Source organism: Varanus komodoensis, unplaced genomic scaffold (genome assembly GCF_004798865.1).
Source record: "Varanus komodoensis strain SLA01 unplaced genomic scaffold, ASM479886v1 scaffold13_1, whole genome shotgun sequence".
NCBI classification, from domain to species: Eukaryota; Metazoa; Chordata; class Lepidosauria; order Squamata; family Varanidae; genus Varanus; species Varanus komodoensis.
In genome coordinates this window covers 9687336-9703680 of record NW_025335408.1, presented here as the reverse complement: position 1 = coordinate 9703680, position 16345 = coordinate 9687336, and the positions used below count along the sequence as shown (strand labels likewise).

The 16345-nt window shown below is 41.4% G+C and overlaps 1 protein-coding gene across 1 annotated transcript in view; it reads right to left on the bottom strand.

Annotated features, from left to right (window-relative positions):
• Positions 1 to 11205: 11205 nt before the first annotated feature.
• The window catches only part of MET (MET proto-oncogene, receptor tyrosine kinase), a 108648-nt gene continuing 103508 nt past the window's right edge, over positions 11206 to 16345 (bottom strand). Inside the window, exons 20-21 of the mRNA XM_044423084.1 lie at positions 13487 to 13623; positions 11206 to 13373 (exon numbers count right to left, since the gene is read on the bottom strand). Of these exons, the coding sequence (XP_044279019.1) occupies positions 13163 to 13373; positions 13487 to 13623 (348 nt within the window). The 3' untranslated portion in view covers positions 11206 to 13162. The remainder of the gene's footprint in view (positions 13374 to 13486; positions 13624 to 16345) is intronic.

The following is a 16345-nucleotide window of genomic DNA, read 5'->3' as shown; positions in this document are numbered from 1 at the left end:
TAATAGTCCATGGCTATTTTCAAACCATTATTCACTTAAATCTGTTTATTTTCCATACATTAGCATTATAATTTATTATTTGGTGGTGGTGAAAACCCATTGAGTCATCAATCTGTTTGACACCTTAGCAGATAAGTATTACCTGAAGTATAAACAGTTGGGAAAAGAGTTAAATAAAGTTGCCAAAGAACTATTATTTTATTGATCTGGTCAGTAAGATTGGGTTTGCAAAATAACCAGCATTACAGCATAAAAAGCAAGTAAATGCTAGAGTCTGAGAAACCTTGGGCTGACTTGCTAGCATTGACTCCACTCAGGGAGGTGCTCAGTTTTTGTTTTCAAACAAAAGTTGCTAACCTTAGTTAAATAATACTAAGACCGTTTAACTTGACTGAAATGCGATACCAATACATTTTGTATTAGAGCTGTTTCACATGATTTTGTTTCTCATTTCTGTGAAGGAAAATTTTGTATATGACAAATATGCCATATTTTTTCCTGTGTGAACATGCAGTGGAAAACATTAGGATATATCCAAACTGGTAGAGATGTATTTGTCATGCATTCTCACAGTCTTGTTTGTTTGTTTGTTGTTACCCAGAAGTAATAAATGCAACAGGAGATAAGGTGGATCCATCATAAATAATTTCACCTTCTATAAGGAAAGATGTAGCTATTACAAGGCCTAAAACCCTGGTCAGCAACTAATTTTTATCAGCAGCATATTATGAACTAAGCAAGGATTGGAAGCCAGCAGCAATAAGCTGACCTGCTAAACACACAAGCCAAAAAGTGTGAGAACTTGAATGGCACTTACTTGAGTTTATGTCTGAGCAGACGTCACTGTGGTCACACTGTTAATCCCACTTTATGTGAACAGCAAGAGAAATTTATGCTGGGTGGATTTCTTTAAAGCACCTTGTAACACTTTGCCAGTCTTGGCTGAGCTCTACCAGCACATAGGCACAGGACAACAGTCTTATCCAGAGAACGTGCCTAGCAACATGACTAGCATCCTAGTCTCTGACTGAAGTTGCATATGTTTTCCCAAATAATTCATCAATAATTCACCAGCAGGGTGCTTATGTGTGCAAGCCCAACAAATTGTTTAACAAAGCACTCATAACCCTAACAAAGGTCATGAATTGTGGGTAGTTTGTTAACCATGGTAACAGCCCACCCTTACCAAGTTTACATGTTGTGTTGTAAACCATCTGGAGAGTCCTATGGGACTATTAGTGCGGTGTACACACCTAATAAATAAAGCCTGCAAAAAGGTGGCTGGTATATGGCACAGAGTCCCTGCAAGTGAATTAATTCACGGGGCTATACTGAGTCATGCAAACCAGGATATGAAGGTCCAGAAACTTCAAGAAGCAAGAACTGGTAGTTAGGCTGGTGAGAGCCATTTTCATGAAATGAACAGCTAAAATGAGTGCACAGCAAGTTCAGCAGAAGCCCGAAGAAAAGGGAAGCATATATAACTAGGGACAGGCAGAACCACCAAAGCAGGAAAAAGAATCGAGGGAGTAGTGACAGAGAGATGGAATTACTGATATTTAGTGGAAGGGAGCAGCATTAAGTCTGAGTCAACTCTCCTGACAGAGAACTTGAAATCAGGAGCTGATTGCTGTGGTGAGCAGGAGGGTAGGCTGTGAAATGGTGGTAAGACTTCAGGCAGGCAGCAAAGTCCAGATCCTGCTACCCCTTGAATCTGGCTTGGAGAAACTGTTGTCTTGCTCCTCCCCTCAAATAACCTGTCTATCTGCAGTAACTCTATGTGGTCTCATCAGAGAGACAGGAAGGTCAATGAAACCTCCACTGTCATGCTTTGTGCCAATTGCCACTTGGCTTCTGTTGTCCCATTGGAAGCAGCATGCATACAGGTTTTGCAGTTTTTATTTTGTGAGCCACGCTGAGGAATTTTTAAAATCAAAGGTGGAGTTAAAATATCCCAAATAAAATAGATAAATAAATGTTGATTATCCATTCACAGGAGATACGTTGCTGGGAAAGATGAAGTTTTAAGCTTAGATAGCATTAAAAGCAGACAAAATAAGTTCAAAAAAGATAACTCCTTGTCAACATGCCCAAGCTGTACTAACTGGAATTTATTCAAGATAACTTGATCAGGTGGTGCTTTGAATATCTCACCTCATTCAGCTGTGATAACATTGGAGTCTAACTCCTGGTGGCTGCAACAAATTTTATCCTGGAAGTGCCTAGCATATATGTACCAGTAGGTCTCAGATGGGTCTCAGATGCCCACAGAACCAGCACATAGTAGGAACTGGAGAACCCTAGAAAATTCAACTGGGCAGCAGAAAAAGACTTGAAAAGAAGCAGTGAGAAATTATTTCTTTGCTGCTCTCACTGTCTCCTACTATACTTGTCTATAACCCCTTCCCTTGGTTTGATTGCACCCACTAGGCGTTTTCTTCCATCTGTACTCAAACCATTTCCTGTTTTGTTCCATCATTCTCAGCTCTGGGAACAGCTCTCTCCACAGAACAGTACAGACTATACTATAGAGAAGCCTGCCAGGAGTGATTCTATCAGCTGCCTGGGTTTCCTATTTATTCTAGAGATTGACCCAGAATTTGACAGGACCTCCAGCTATATCAGGTGACACCCCCGCTCAAGAGCCCTCTAGTGTTCACTTAGCTCAACCAACCTTTAAAGCCAGACCATTTTAATCTTCCTTTTGCAAGAACAACCCTGTGAAGTAAGTTAGGCTAAGTGTCTGTGACCAGCCCAAAATCACCTAGGGAGCTTTCATGGCTGGAGCCTACAACCTGACTCTCCAGAGGTCCAGTCCAGCACTGTAACTATTTTATTTATTTATTTAGACAGCTTATATGCCGCCCCCTTCACATAAGCCTCTGGGTGGCTTACAGTTGATTGTTAACGCTCCAGCAGTGCTGAAGCCAGGGCTCTCTCTACCATGCTAATGGATCTGGTCCATTAAAGGCAGGGGGGGTCTTGATCCTGCCTCCATCCCAGCCATAGCCCGCTGAAGCAGGAGTACTAATCATCTGTTGGCATGAGGAATGTCTGCACATGTCCTTAATGCAGCTTGCTTCACCATCATTACAGTTCTGGTTCATTGATGGCCATCTATTGTGCTACACTGGCTCTCTGTTAGTCTAAATCTCAGCAGGCAATGATCTGACATGGCACAGGGGACCAGTTCTAAGTCCCCCACCTTGTCCACATGCCTGACTGAGAAAAACAAATCCAGAGTGGCCTGCACTGGCATACTGGGACAGTCCAATGGTTGTCATGGAAATCATGAAACCTTAGCTGTCCTAGATAGGGTGCCCTTGGCATGGATATTAATGTCCCACAGAACCTGCAGCCTCATGATAACCTCTGTCAGGTGAGACATGAAGATTGTTGGGTCACAGTGTGACAGTGCACCAGAGGAGTCCCCAGTCCATCCCACAGCCAGCACATGATACAGTTATTCTAGGCTAGGAATCAGACAGGGGAGACCTCTAGACAGACAGAATTCTTATAGACCACGGCAACCCTCTACTCCTTGCCCTCCACTCTGCCCTGATGCTAACTCCTTCACCCACCCAGGTCTCACTTACACTTGCCAGATCAGCCACGGATGAGAGGTCTTAAATGCACTATCTGGCATTTAAACCCAGCATCTGAGGACCCAAGGACAGGCTAATAGGGCAACTACCAACCCTGCAGTTGCAAGGAGGGCTGGAACATGCCTTGGGCTGCATTCCCCTTGTGTGGTCAGCCTGCCACCCAAAACCATATTGCCCCAAGACTCTAAAAGCAGACCATAAACAGAGAGCTGCAATACTAAAACAGTGGTCCTTGCCCTTCCAATCCCTCCCCCCCTGCACCCCGGCAGATGTAGGGAGCCATTAGCAATCAATCTTGGAGGAGTTTCCCTCCTCTTGAGGGCCCTAGAGCTCCTTGGAACTTCTCTCAGGCAGAGCCACAGTCCAGCCAGCAACACTGTCAGCCAAGAGAAAAAGGCTGATAAATGGTAAATGTTTTGGCAAGATAGAGAAACTGGCATTCTTTCCATCCCCTGAGAGCGTCCAGGTCTGCCTATGGTAGCTGCAGGCTTCAGGTTTATTACTAATTTTCTTGGCAAAATGGCTGTTTAAAACACACATGTTTGTCTTGAAAGATTGTGGTGTCCCTAAATTCAAGTCCCCAGTGAAAGAGGCCTGACGTAAAGGAAGGAGAAATAAATCTCATCACCACAATGGTACGAATGGAGGCATTTGTTCACAAGTACAGCTCACGACAAAAACCAGTGCCAATGCACAGCTGAAAGGTCAGACGATGCTTCTTTTGCTCCTGCCAGCTTCAACAGGCAGACAAAGGAATCAAATGAATGCTAAACGGAGTCATTACAACAGTGTTCCTTGTTTCAGCTTCGTTAAGGTCCTGTGTCGGACCTTGTGGTGAGCAAAAGTGACTTGTCTTGGTATTAGAATGAAGGTGCCTGCAGTAGCAACTGCACCAGGAATGCTCCACATTTTATTTATTTATTTATTAAAACATTTCTGTGCCGCCCCATTCGCCAAAGCCTCGGGGCGGCTCACAACATCTAATTGAAAGATAATAGATCCAGTATTAATCAAAGATTTTTAATCCTTTTATGGCACATTCCTCCAGTCAAGCATCTAAGGTTGAGGAGTGACAGGAATCAGTGGAAGCCCCACCACATTAGAGGGGGAATACGCTACTGCTGCCACAAATAAGGTACACTAGTGGAACAGCCACAGATAAGGTACACTAGTAGAACAGTCAAAACACGGTAGAGTCATGGCAGGACAGGGCAGGACTAGGCTTCCCTTGTCTCCTGTATTCCTTCAGTTCATGGCCAAACTCCTGTCATTAGTGCAAAGTTACACCAATCCTAGATCAGGTTCAATTATTTCAACAGAAGGGGAGGTTTTTTGTTTTTTTGTTTTTTCAATGCTTGCACATCAACAACCATTCCAGTCACATTGCTACACCAGAGAGTAGAATATGGTGCAACTCAGGATCCAGTCACAGAACACTACAGTATATCTATCATATGTAAATCACACTGTATAAATGCCACACAGAGACAACTTCACAGCCAGTGAGCAGGCAGGCAGTGGCATCCACCCCCCCCCCCCATTTCTTACAACCAGTATCGTCTGGGCCTGAGTAGGTCACAAGGATAACAAGGCCTGCAGGATCTTGTTAGCAGACTTCTGCTATGGTGCAGGCCATTGGCAGGTGCCTCCTCCGCCCCCATGTCTACTCTTGATGCCAGAGCAGCTTAACAATGAAACCATTAACACAGTTTTTCAAGTGCAGAAGCTGATATCTACCAACATAGCTGAGATTAGAACCAGACCAGATAATTAAAAAGCCGTGCAGTAATGAATGTGGTTGGATTACTGAAGTGTGTGCTTGACAGCCAGGGGCATACTAGGTTTGTAAGTATGCAGATCACCAATCTCTTATCCTTCACGCATTGTTTAAAATGATGCAAGGTTATACACTAGTAATCTTGCACTGTATTTTAGGTAGACAAGGGCTGAGATTGCTTGTCAAGCCACCGTAAGTTTACATGCAAATATCCATGGTTAAAGAATTGCCTTCTAGTTCAGTGCAAAGGGGAATGGGGTGATGGGGGCTGGTGTGGCAGAATGTTTACTCTGCACCACTCTTCTGAGATGCAACAAAGGCACATGCTCCATTGTCTCTTTCATAATTCCATACTTGGCTTGTGGACTTTACCAGCACATTCCTTGGAGTGCCATTCATGGAACTTATTTTAAAATCAAATACAAGTAAGTCATGCTCACTGCCTTCCAACCTCTCTTGGATGTGGTTTCAAATCAAATATCAGACATGTTTGGAAGCACCATCTGGAAGCAAGAACTGCTTTGTGGTTGCTAATGATGCCAGATAGTCAGTACAGAGTGTACTCTAGGTGGCACTGTTGTTTTATTTTCACCCAGCCTCTTCTGAGAAGAAGCCAGTTTTTGAAAGCTTAATTAGTTTCCTTCTGAAAACAAACATGCTGTTTTAACAGAGGGTCAGTGTACATTGTTATGGGCTCTGGCTTTTATGTTTATAGCCATGTAATCAATACGTTGGGAGAGTAATTAATTTTTAACTTCAATCCAATTGTAGATCAAATGCCTCTGGAGTTACTGGGCGGAAGCGAGCTTTCTTTTGAAGCCGTGATACATTAGTTGAGAGAAGGAGGAAAAAAGAGTAACTGATAGTTGCTAAGGTTGTAGATGATAAAAGGAGGGACCCCACAAGGAATGGCAAAAAGCCAAAGGCAAAACGGGGGACAAAAAAGATGTTTTATTCAAGGAGAGAAAGAAGTTCCAATGTGTTTGGGACAATATGCTGGTCCCTCTTCAGGGAAATTTAGTATAATGCAACAGGTGTTGTTTGCTCTTCAGACGCCAGTCTCCTGTGTTATGCTGACATAGTATAGGAGACTGGCGTCTGAAGAGCAAACAGCACTTGTAGGGTTGTAAATATTCTTTGTGAAGTGCCCAGAAAAATTTGGCTATTGGACACTATAGAAATGTCATTATTGACTGACCGTCCGACTGACCTTGTAATGTGAAAGCCCAGTTCCAATCTTATAAACAAATGGATTCATTTTAATGGACATATACATTAAGACTTTAAAAATCAGTTCAAACAGACATTAATGGTTGGGTTGTGAAAGAGACATTGCTTTCCTTTGCTAAAAATGGCATAATTGTGCTTCTCTAATCCTATTTTTCAGATCTGTAATGGCATCCATTTCCTAGAATTATGTCATTCTTACTAAAGGAAAACTTGCAAAGCAGTACCTCATGTTTGTGTTACACATTTCTGAGTTTCTGGTTTGCACTTGTTCACGTTCCCCCAGTTCCTATCATTCTTAAGCCACCCGACATCCTGCATTTTGGTATAAAGATGCATTTCTTGACTCCTTTGTAAGTATCATATTCACAAGCAGCAACTGGGGAACTGTTGTGCCATTATTTCTGTGCATTTTGTCAAGAAACATGCACACTGAGATATGTACCTGTCTTTGACAACTGAATTGAAGGCGACGCAGGCAATTTGTACTGATACATCCACACAGTAACATGCATTTTCTGAATGATGTGTATAAATTTAAGTTGCCAGCTTTTTCAGTAAAATGTAGAGAAGTGGATATCTTTCTGCTTTCATATTGTTTCTGAGATTTTGCTGAGAAAAGCAGTATTCAACATGCCATCTCATTTAATGCTTATCTCATTTGTTCAGATTATTTGTACCCAAATACAAACTTTTGAGAACTGGTCCAAAAATACTAATATAAAAATGATATATTTCATAGTGCAAGGAGTGTTTAGTTTGCATATGCAATACCCAGGTTCATATACTTGCTTGAATGTGAACCGAAGGGTATGCAGCTGTTGCCAAGTTCCTGGAGAGATTATTTTTACAGCACACTGTATGTTGAAAGTGCTAAAGCAGTAACATATACTTTTATTTTTCATGACACTTGTAAAAAGAAATAGTTTGAAGATGTGTGGGGTAGTGGTTAGAGTAGTGTAATGGGGTTCAGGAGATCTGAGGTCTAATCCCCGCTTAGCTATGAAACACATTGGGTGACTTTGGCCCATTCACTCACTTTCAGCCTAACCTACCTCACAAGGTGGTTGTGTGGATAAGTTGGAGAGGAGGAGAACCATGTAAGCTGTCTTGCAGGAAAATAGTTGGGATATAAATAGGGTTTATAAATACATCTAAAAGTGGATTTAATGAGCATCTAGCACATTGAACCTACCTATTTCTTCTTGTTTAATTATGTGCAACAACTACTTTGAAAATAGAAAAGGTGGAAATAGTCATAGGAGACACATACATGGGATGACAGAAATTCAGAATTGCATGAAGAAGATTCTCTATTAGAAGAGAAGGATCTCCATTCAACAGGAGTAATGGAAGAACGCCATTTTTCTTCAAAGGTCTCAGTTTTAGCCAAGCCTCTAGATAACTCAGCAGAGGGAAATCTTTTTCTGTCCGGTTCAGATAGCACCATGTCAAGAGTGAGCAGTGCCATATGCAAAGGGGATGGGGTCACATGGTTCCGTGATGTGATTGCACAACCCCCCCTCGCACGCGCACGTGCACCCACACTGCTTCTCCTGAAAAAATTTCCATTGGTACAACAATGATTTTAAAAGGCCTCCACTGGCACCAATGGAAGCTTTTTTCCCCAAATGTAAATGGAGTGTAGAGAGGGACAACTTTTTGAGAGGTGTTGCAGTGCTGGAAAGCAGTAGGCTAGGCCTACTTAGCAGCAACCATCTTTGAAAATCATCTTTCTTGGGTTTTTAAAAGACCATTTTTGCACTGGGTTTGCAGAAGGGGTGGATCTAGTGAGTAGGGAGTGAAAAAAGAGGGTGACACTGGCTGGACAGATGTGGACTCCTTGCAAGCCATACCACATCTGTGGCTGGGGGTTCCCATTTCTGACATTTGTGGGTGTGTTAAATTTCATTGGTGTTTTGTGTTACTGGATGATTTCCAGTTGGTTGTCAACTTTTTATGAAGTGTATTTTTTGGCCATCTAAGGAACAAGCCTCAAAAAGAAATTCTGGTCTAGGATGAAGGTTTTGTTTTGCTGTTTTCTTCTTCTTCTTGGATGTGTGTCTAGAACTGTTATCTTTCCAGACAACAAGCCAATGGGAAAAAAGCAGCAGGGACATATGCCACTATCCCCTCCACCCTCCCACTTCTGCTATCAGATGACTATGTGGAATATAAAGACATAGTTCAGTCCATCTTTTCTTGGGGGGGAGCATCAGAACTTTAACATTTCCTATGGGAGACAGGCAGAAATGGCTAAAGCTGCATCTGTTACAAGATGCATGAAAATGCAAGACATAACACATCAAGGCAAGCACTCATATTTGCAAAGAATCAAACCAATCACCTGAATGCCACCCTATTATACATTGTAGGAGCAATCACCTGTGATTATTCTTACTGTGCAGCAAATTATGTTATACAAATCATTGTCCTATTGTTGCTAATAGGGTCATAGTACCAGACCAAAGCCAAAAGGGTCATAAACTGCTAGCAGAGGAAGTCTATCCTGAATACACTGAACAGAGGAAATTATCTTTTAAAATTGTGTAATATTCAGGTACCCACCCTTAAAAATCTTTGGAATATTACAGCCAGTAATCTATAAATCTGACTTTAAATTTTCTAGTGTAAAGATAAAGGTTTCCCCTTGACATTAAGTCCAGTCATGCCTGACTCTAGGGGGCAGTGCTCATCTCCATTTCCTAGCCAAGGGAGCCAGCGTTGGTTCGCAGACAGTCTCTGTGGTCATGTGGCCAGCATGACTGAACACCGAAGTGCATGGAACGCTGTTACCTGCTCACCAAAGTGGTACCTTTTTATCTACTTGCATTTGCATGCTTTTGAACTGCAAGGTCGGCAGGAGCTGGGACGGAGCAACGGGAACTCACCCTGTTGTGCAGATTCGAACCGGCGACCATTTGATCTATCAGCCCAGCAGCACAGTGGTTTAAACCACTGCGCCACCTGCAGTCCCATTTTCTAGTGTAGCTATATGATAAATCTGAGCAGCTGTATCAGTAATGTTCTGAAATACCATATTGAAATAATATTTTATCATTTTCCAAGTACACAGTACATTTCTGTTTACTTAAGTGGACATCCAATTCAGTCAATATTAACATGGTATGTATCTTCTTATCTTAAATTAGCACACAGTAATAGAAAAGATTTTTGAGATCTTTGACATCTTAAAATTGTAACAAGTAGTCGCACAGCAGTGACTTGAGTTTTTTGAGCCACAAAATGTCTTTGCTTTCTTAAAATGTTTTTGCTTTCTATAGTCAACAGGATCCTGTTTTACATGCAGTTACCTAATCAGAGTGAGTACTTAAAAAAGTGTGCATCTGTGAGGGATTATGTATGATGTAATGCTATGGAAATAAATTAGTATACAATTATATGTGCCTAAGGACACCATGTAGATTTGTCCATTAACTGGAGATCAATGGCATGTGCATTTCTACTCTTCATCTTCAGGGCACAGTGGAACACTTGTCCTAAATAAGAAAGTGCTTCACAATAAATTGAATCACAGTGGGTGAGAAGAAAATAGGCAGTACTACTGTTCCACAAACACTCATGCGATGGTTTGCATTGTGTTATTGTAAGTGGACTATATGACAAATCTCATGTTTGTATTGGTACAATAGACTGTTCTAGTTCTTCTAGAGGAAGGTCTTTGGCTTTAGTTTCTTCTTTGCCATGTAGTACGCTAGATCAGGACTGAGGAATCTGTGGACCTCTAGATATAGTACCACTTTCATCATTTCTGTCCAGGGGCTATGCTGATTGCAGCTAATGCAAATTTCAGTCTAATATTTAGAGGCCACAGTGTTTTCACTTTGTTCCCATGTAATTTAGCTTCAAGGAACTGAAATGCCTGCCAGTCATCATTATGAATACATTATGAATACACAACTCCTAACCAGGGATTATCACTGTGTGAACCTGCTCTGCAGGAGCTGTTTGAACCCATACCTAATTGTACATCAGGCTATGGGTTATGAGAGGGTTGTTTAGCCATGACATAACTCCTACCAGTTAGCTTCATCCAACATGAATCCAGTCAGGACTTGCATATTTAGAATGACAACCAGCATGCAGTGAAGATAAATTAACTGGCTCATTGTCTCATGCTCTCAAGGGCACAATATTTTTTGCTTTGAAACATGGCTAATCCAGATAAAGCACTGGGGAGGGGGAAGGAAGGTGGCTGGGATGCTGATAGGGACTGGCGTAAATCCTTGCCCCCAGCCTCCTTCCCAGCCTGTTCCTGGCACGTCCCCTTTCTGCCCCATGTGAGCAGGGGCAGCTGGCATGGTTCCTTCTATTCAGGAAGGGTACAAGTGGGATGGCATGGGGCATTAGCCTTCAGCTTGGAAGTTGCTATGATTGCATCCTAAATTACACCTTTCTTCTTCGTTTCCATGTGTAAAGCATCCATCTCCCTCGTCCAGGGGCTGGCGATCATCTAGCATCCCCCTGTCTTCCCGAGTCTTACATACTACAAACATAACAATGAATTCAAGTCTTGGCAGGATCAGTTCCACTCTTAAACAAATATATGCATATTTGAAACAAACAGCCAGCATACAAATGCTTACTTTATTTTAATAAGTTTGCTAAGTCATCACAATTATAAAGGTAAGTACCATCCAGCTTATTGGCAGGTATATGAATATACAAACATCAAATCCCTACAAGAATCACAGATTATTTACATGTATCCCAGCCACGACATTAATTTCTTCTCATAAATAGTATAATTGTTTCATCCCCCACCCAACCCTACATTCCTATTGCATGTGTACACAGGTTTAGAATAACTGCACTAAACCATGGCATCATAATTCTCCTTAACTCTCAAGAGCGTTTTTCCTTGTTTTTGCTTGCAGCAGAATTTTTTTGTGCTAAGGCAATTCACAATTAACATTGCTCTTAGCACACATGAAGTATTTGCTGCTGAAATGGATGTGGCAGTTTAATACAATCCAGAATTATCAGCAAGTAGTTTGCTTACCCTCTCCAAGCTCATCATAAATCTTTCAGTGTAGCATTCTCTCTCAAGAACAATAAATCTCCCTTATAATTGGATCCTTTATAGGCATCACCTCCTCCAAGATGCTGAAAATGTTTTTGATTCCAGCAATGGGTATTTTAACACTTGGGATGGAGATAGCATGCAATCAGCTATTTCTATTGCCAATAATTATGGAATATGATTTTTAATCTCTTTACAGCTTATGAATCAAAGGCTGATACAAGTAATTTTGAAGTGTTCACAGTGCAGTATTTTATGCCCTAACAAAACTTTATATATATAATATATAAAATTAAAAATAAACATTTCAATATAAAAATAGAATGCTTTGAAAGGGTTTACACCAAAACGAAACCCCCTAGGGATTAATCCTACACCAGTCTATACAGTAGAATGCACAGAATTCCACAGGAACAGAACTGAAATATGATGCTCAATCAAAAGTTAAGAGCACAGCTTCAAAAACAAAAAAAAAAATCCTTAAGTTACTTTCTGTTTTAAAAATCTTTATTTTGGTCATCATGAAGACATATGGCATGTCACAATCTACAGAACCAATTGAAAGCATCAAGCAGCTATGCATTGCATCAAAATTTCTTCTCTGCCTCGATGTGACATGCCCAGCTTAGCAGCAATTACACAGTTCTGCACACCATTTAGTTCAGGGTTGTCTAACATCCTTTTTTGAATTCTTCACTGCTCTTCTGCTGTAACTGAAACTCCTTCTTTGATTCACACAGAGCTGCTGTTGCTAAAACCTAAAGTTACTACCTAGCTGCTCTCCTTCTGGCTTCTATACAGTTTTAAAATCTCCATTAGGGAAGGTTGCCCACAAATTTGTTCAACCTACTGTTTGCTGTGCTGGCCTACTATTTACAGGGAATGCTTGTTCCCGAAAGCTGTTGCAATTATTTCATCACATAAATGCAAACTGTGTTCCAAACTATTTTGAAAACTCAACAGTTGTGGTCCCTTGGACAATGTAGCAAGTGCCCATTTATTCACCTGGAGGCTACCTGTCTGCCTCCAAAGAAGCCCGATTCCTTATAGCAAGCAAAGCAAACCTTGGCTAGAAATGAGATGAATCTGTGAAATCCTGATATAGTCATTATTTAGCTTGTTCCTTACACACAAAAGATTGCTGACCAATAGTGTTAACTCATTCCTTAAGTGCCTGGCACTCTAAATGACTGATGACCTCTGAATTCATCAGTTGCACACAGTGTAATTTATAGCAGCAGCTGGATTACTCTCAAATGAGTGATAGCTGGCAATAGATTAAGTGTTGCAACAGTAACATTGGCAGTAACATTACAGTCGCCCATCACAGTTAAAACTTTTATCTGGACAATATGTAATCCTGTAGCTTTCAGCAACATGAAATTGTCTCTTCAAAATAGTGCAATTTGTACAACACATACACACATAGTGCTTTCACAAAAACCAGCTGGCGAAAAAAGTAGTATTTATGGTCTCTTCCCTCTTTAACAGTATAGTTAATATGCCTGGTCATGTTTCTGCGTCCCTGTCTATGTTGTCTTGTGATGACAGAAGAGATGGATAAGGTGCAACACACTTTACGTTGACATAAGTAGCATTCACGTGAACATAATGCTCCCCAATGAAAGTGGAGAAGATAGTTGATATATCTGAAACTAACTCAGAAAATGCTGGCCGCAGTTCAGGTTTAGGATGCCAACATTTGAGCATGACTTCATACCTGCAATGGAAAGAAAGAAAAATGAATTCTCATATAGAGAACAAAATCACCAATATCTGACAAGGTTTGTACAATATTTTGTATTAATATTTGTATAATATTTGTTTTCTTACAGTGGATCTGGGCAATATTCGGGTTGCAAAAGCCGTCTTCCTTGTAACAAGTAGACAGTGATATCAAAAGAGTTGACATCAGGGTAGGGGGGTGCCCCTCTTGTCATCAGCTCCCAAAGCAACACTCCAAAGGACCACTAACAAAAGCAAAGGAAAACCGAATCATAAGACTGCAGAGCCTGGAACCATTTGCAAAGTGTACCTCTTTCTTTCTTTTTCAGATTAACACTAGTTCTACAGTCTGCTCCTTAAAAAAAAAAAAGCACATCAGCTAAATGCTGTGCTGCAAACAATGGTGAATATGAAGTTCAGAGAAATCAAATGACCCACCTTTTATATGTGCATAAGAAACACAGACTTCAATATATTTATAGGAAGAGTTAACCATATCAAATAGAATGTTTTAGGGTGTTTACAGCAGCAAAACTAAGTATAGAAGTAATGCTTTGGTAAGTATACAAGGTCAGACTCTTTATCATCTAGTCCAGCATTGTTTACTTTGGCAGCTGCTTTCCTGAGGTACAAGACTTCCCATCACTTTTTTCAATGGAGATGCTAATAACTGCATGTGCTCTACCACATGTATTTGCCCTCCCCCTTAGGATTTCTCTATTGTGGCCTCACCACTGCAATTCCACACACAGGCAAGTACTTGCAACTTCTGGTAAAGTGAATGACAGCCCAGTTCCATGCATGCTTGCTAGGAAGTTAAGTCCTGCGAATGGCTTTGTAATTATTTAAAGTGCTATGAAACTATGTTCCTTTAAATGTTGGTAAGTTGCAGAAGGGTGGGGGGGGTAAAAGAGGGGATGGGTGAGTGAGGTGACTGGCTGGTCACTGGGAGCGTGTGGGCGGGGCTTGGAAGTGCATGAGGAGAGTGGAGACGACAGGTATGCACCTGTGGGCAGGTAGCAGCTGCAGTGCCGGTCTGGCAGCAGTCGAGAGGCTCTGAAGAGGCAGCCTGCTCTTTCGAGCCCTGCACAGAGCTGTGGAAGGCAGTCAGGATTCGGGAGGAAAGGAATAGAAGAACACTTGGAGGACAGCTTAGCCACTAGGAAGAGTCAGAGCCTAATCCTGTCAGGTACTCTAAGGCCGTGAGGAATAGAAGCTGACAGCAACCTGAGTGCAGAAGGGAGAGACTGAACTGAGACAGATGGCATCGAGACTGGCCGAAGAGCATTCCCAAGCGCAAGCAGCATCCGAGAGTGAGGCGGGAGTGTGCCGGGAAAGAGTCAGCGGTTATTGTGCACTGTTTTGCTTACTAAGGAAATAAGCTCCTGAACATCTTGAAACCAACATGCTTCTTGTACAAATGCCGTTTTATTTTGTTCATGGTTAACCCAAAGTCATGGGCTGTTTGAATAGCAGAGTCTCATCCTCAGGACCACACAGGCCAAGGAAGGAGCTTTACAGCTTGATAGGATTGGAACTAAATTCTTGGTGTCAGTGTTACAAACACAGAGAAAGTGCAGGAAATTACACCATATCCAAACAAGCTATAGGAGTGTACTCATGACAGGCTTACTCCTAGTATATGTAGGAGGACAACCTTACATGTTGGTCCAATGCACTGAGGGAAAATTCTATGCATAAAAGTCCTACAACACCTAGCATACCCTCAGCCAACTTGACTAGCTGATAAATGCTAGGAGTTGAAGGACTGTTTTCCGTTTAAGCACATGCATATGATTGTGCATTTAGATATGTGTAAATTTCATTGTAATTAAGGCAACCTTCAAGTCACTTTGATGCAGGGACTGCCAGAAATTAATCTTAACTGATAGCTGATACAACACTCTTAGAGATCCATTGAGGGCTTTTTCATATACTCAAGGGACTATGTAACTGCCAGACTACCCTAATAATGCATCCCCTGTATGTTTGTCTATTGTGTGAAAAACTGCTAGGCTAAATTTATGATAAGTGACAGTTCTCAAGCATATACAGCAATTGCAAGTATTTTGCTGTGAGGATAGATACAATGCTAGTGCTGTTATCTCCTCCGTGGTGCCTGTATGCTCCAGGATTCCTACAAACACCTTGACCTCTGCCTAGCTCCCTGAACCTCCCCCATGCATGTGTATGTTTAAGATTTCCTTTAATTAAGTGAAAACAATTTCATTGGGAGGCAGGCATGCTGCAAAGCATCAGCCTGTAGTGACATCTTTATTTCCAGGAATGCCCTACGCAAACCCTAGAGATATTTATATCCACCATGACAGTGAATGGGGAAGCCCTCTGTGGCAATCATTCTCCCTAGGGAAGGCAGGTGGGTGGCTACAAGAAAGAAGCCCTTTTCTCTTATGGCACCCTGGCTCTGGAGTGAACTTTGAACACTGCACTCTTTCCAGCACCTTCTTATATTCCCAGGAATTTTCATTTCAGTCTCTTTTAAACCTTTATTGCATTTTATATCTTTGCACTGCTGCCAGGTCTTCTTAATTCTATTTTGGACTGCAGTTTCAAGCATTTACATTTTTATGCAGCATTTTTGTTTTTAAATTGGTTTCAGTTGCTGGGAACTATCCGGAAAGCTTTTATTGGTAGTATAAAAATGTGTCAAAAAATCATTTAAAACCACTTTGTGAGAATGTCCACAACACTCTAAACATTTCAGATGTGCTCAGCAGCCCAAAGGGACTGGTGACTCCCACATTAGTTGTCACCAATATATGCTTTTTTCCCTTGCTCATAACCCACATATCCTTGACAAAGACCGAGAAAAGAACATAATGTGACATGTAGAAAAGACAAGACATTTTGAACTTTAGGGAAAAAATGGAGCTGGTTGGATTAATTTGACCAAAGCTCAAAGTCAGCCCGATGAGATCATGTTTGTCACATCGTTTTTTCCAGACT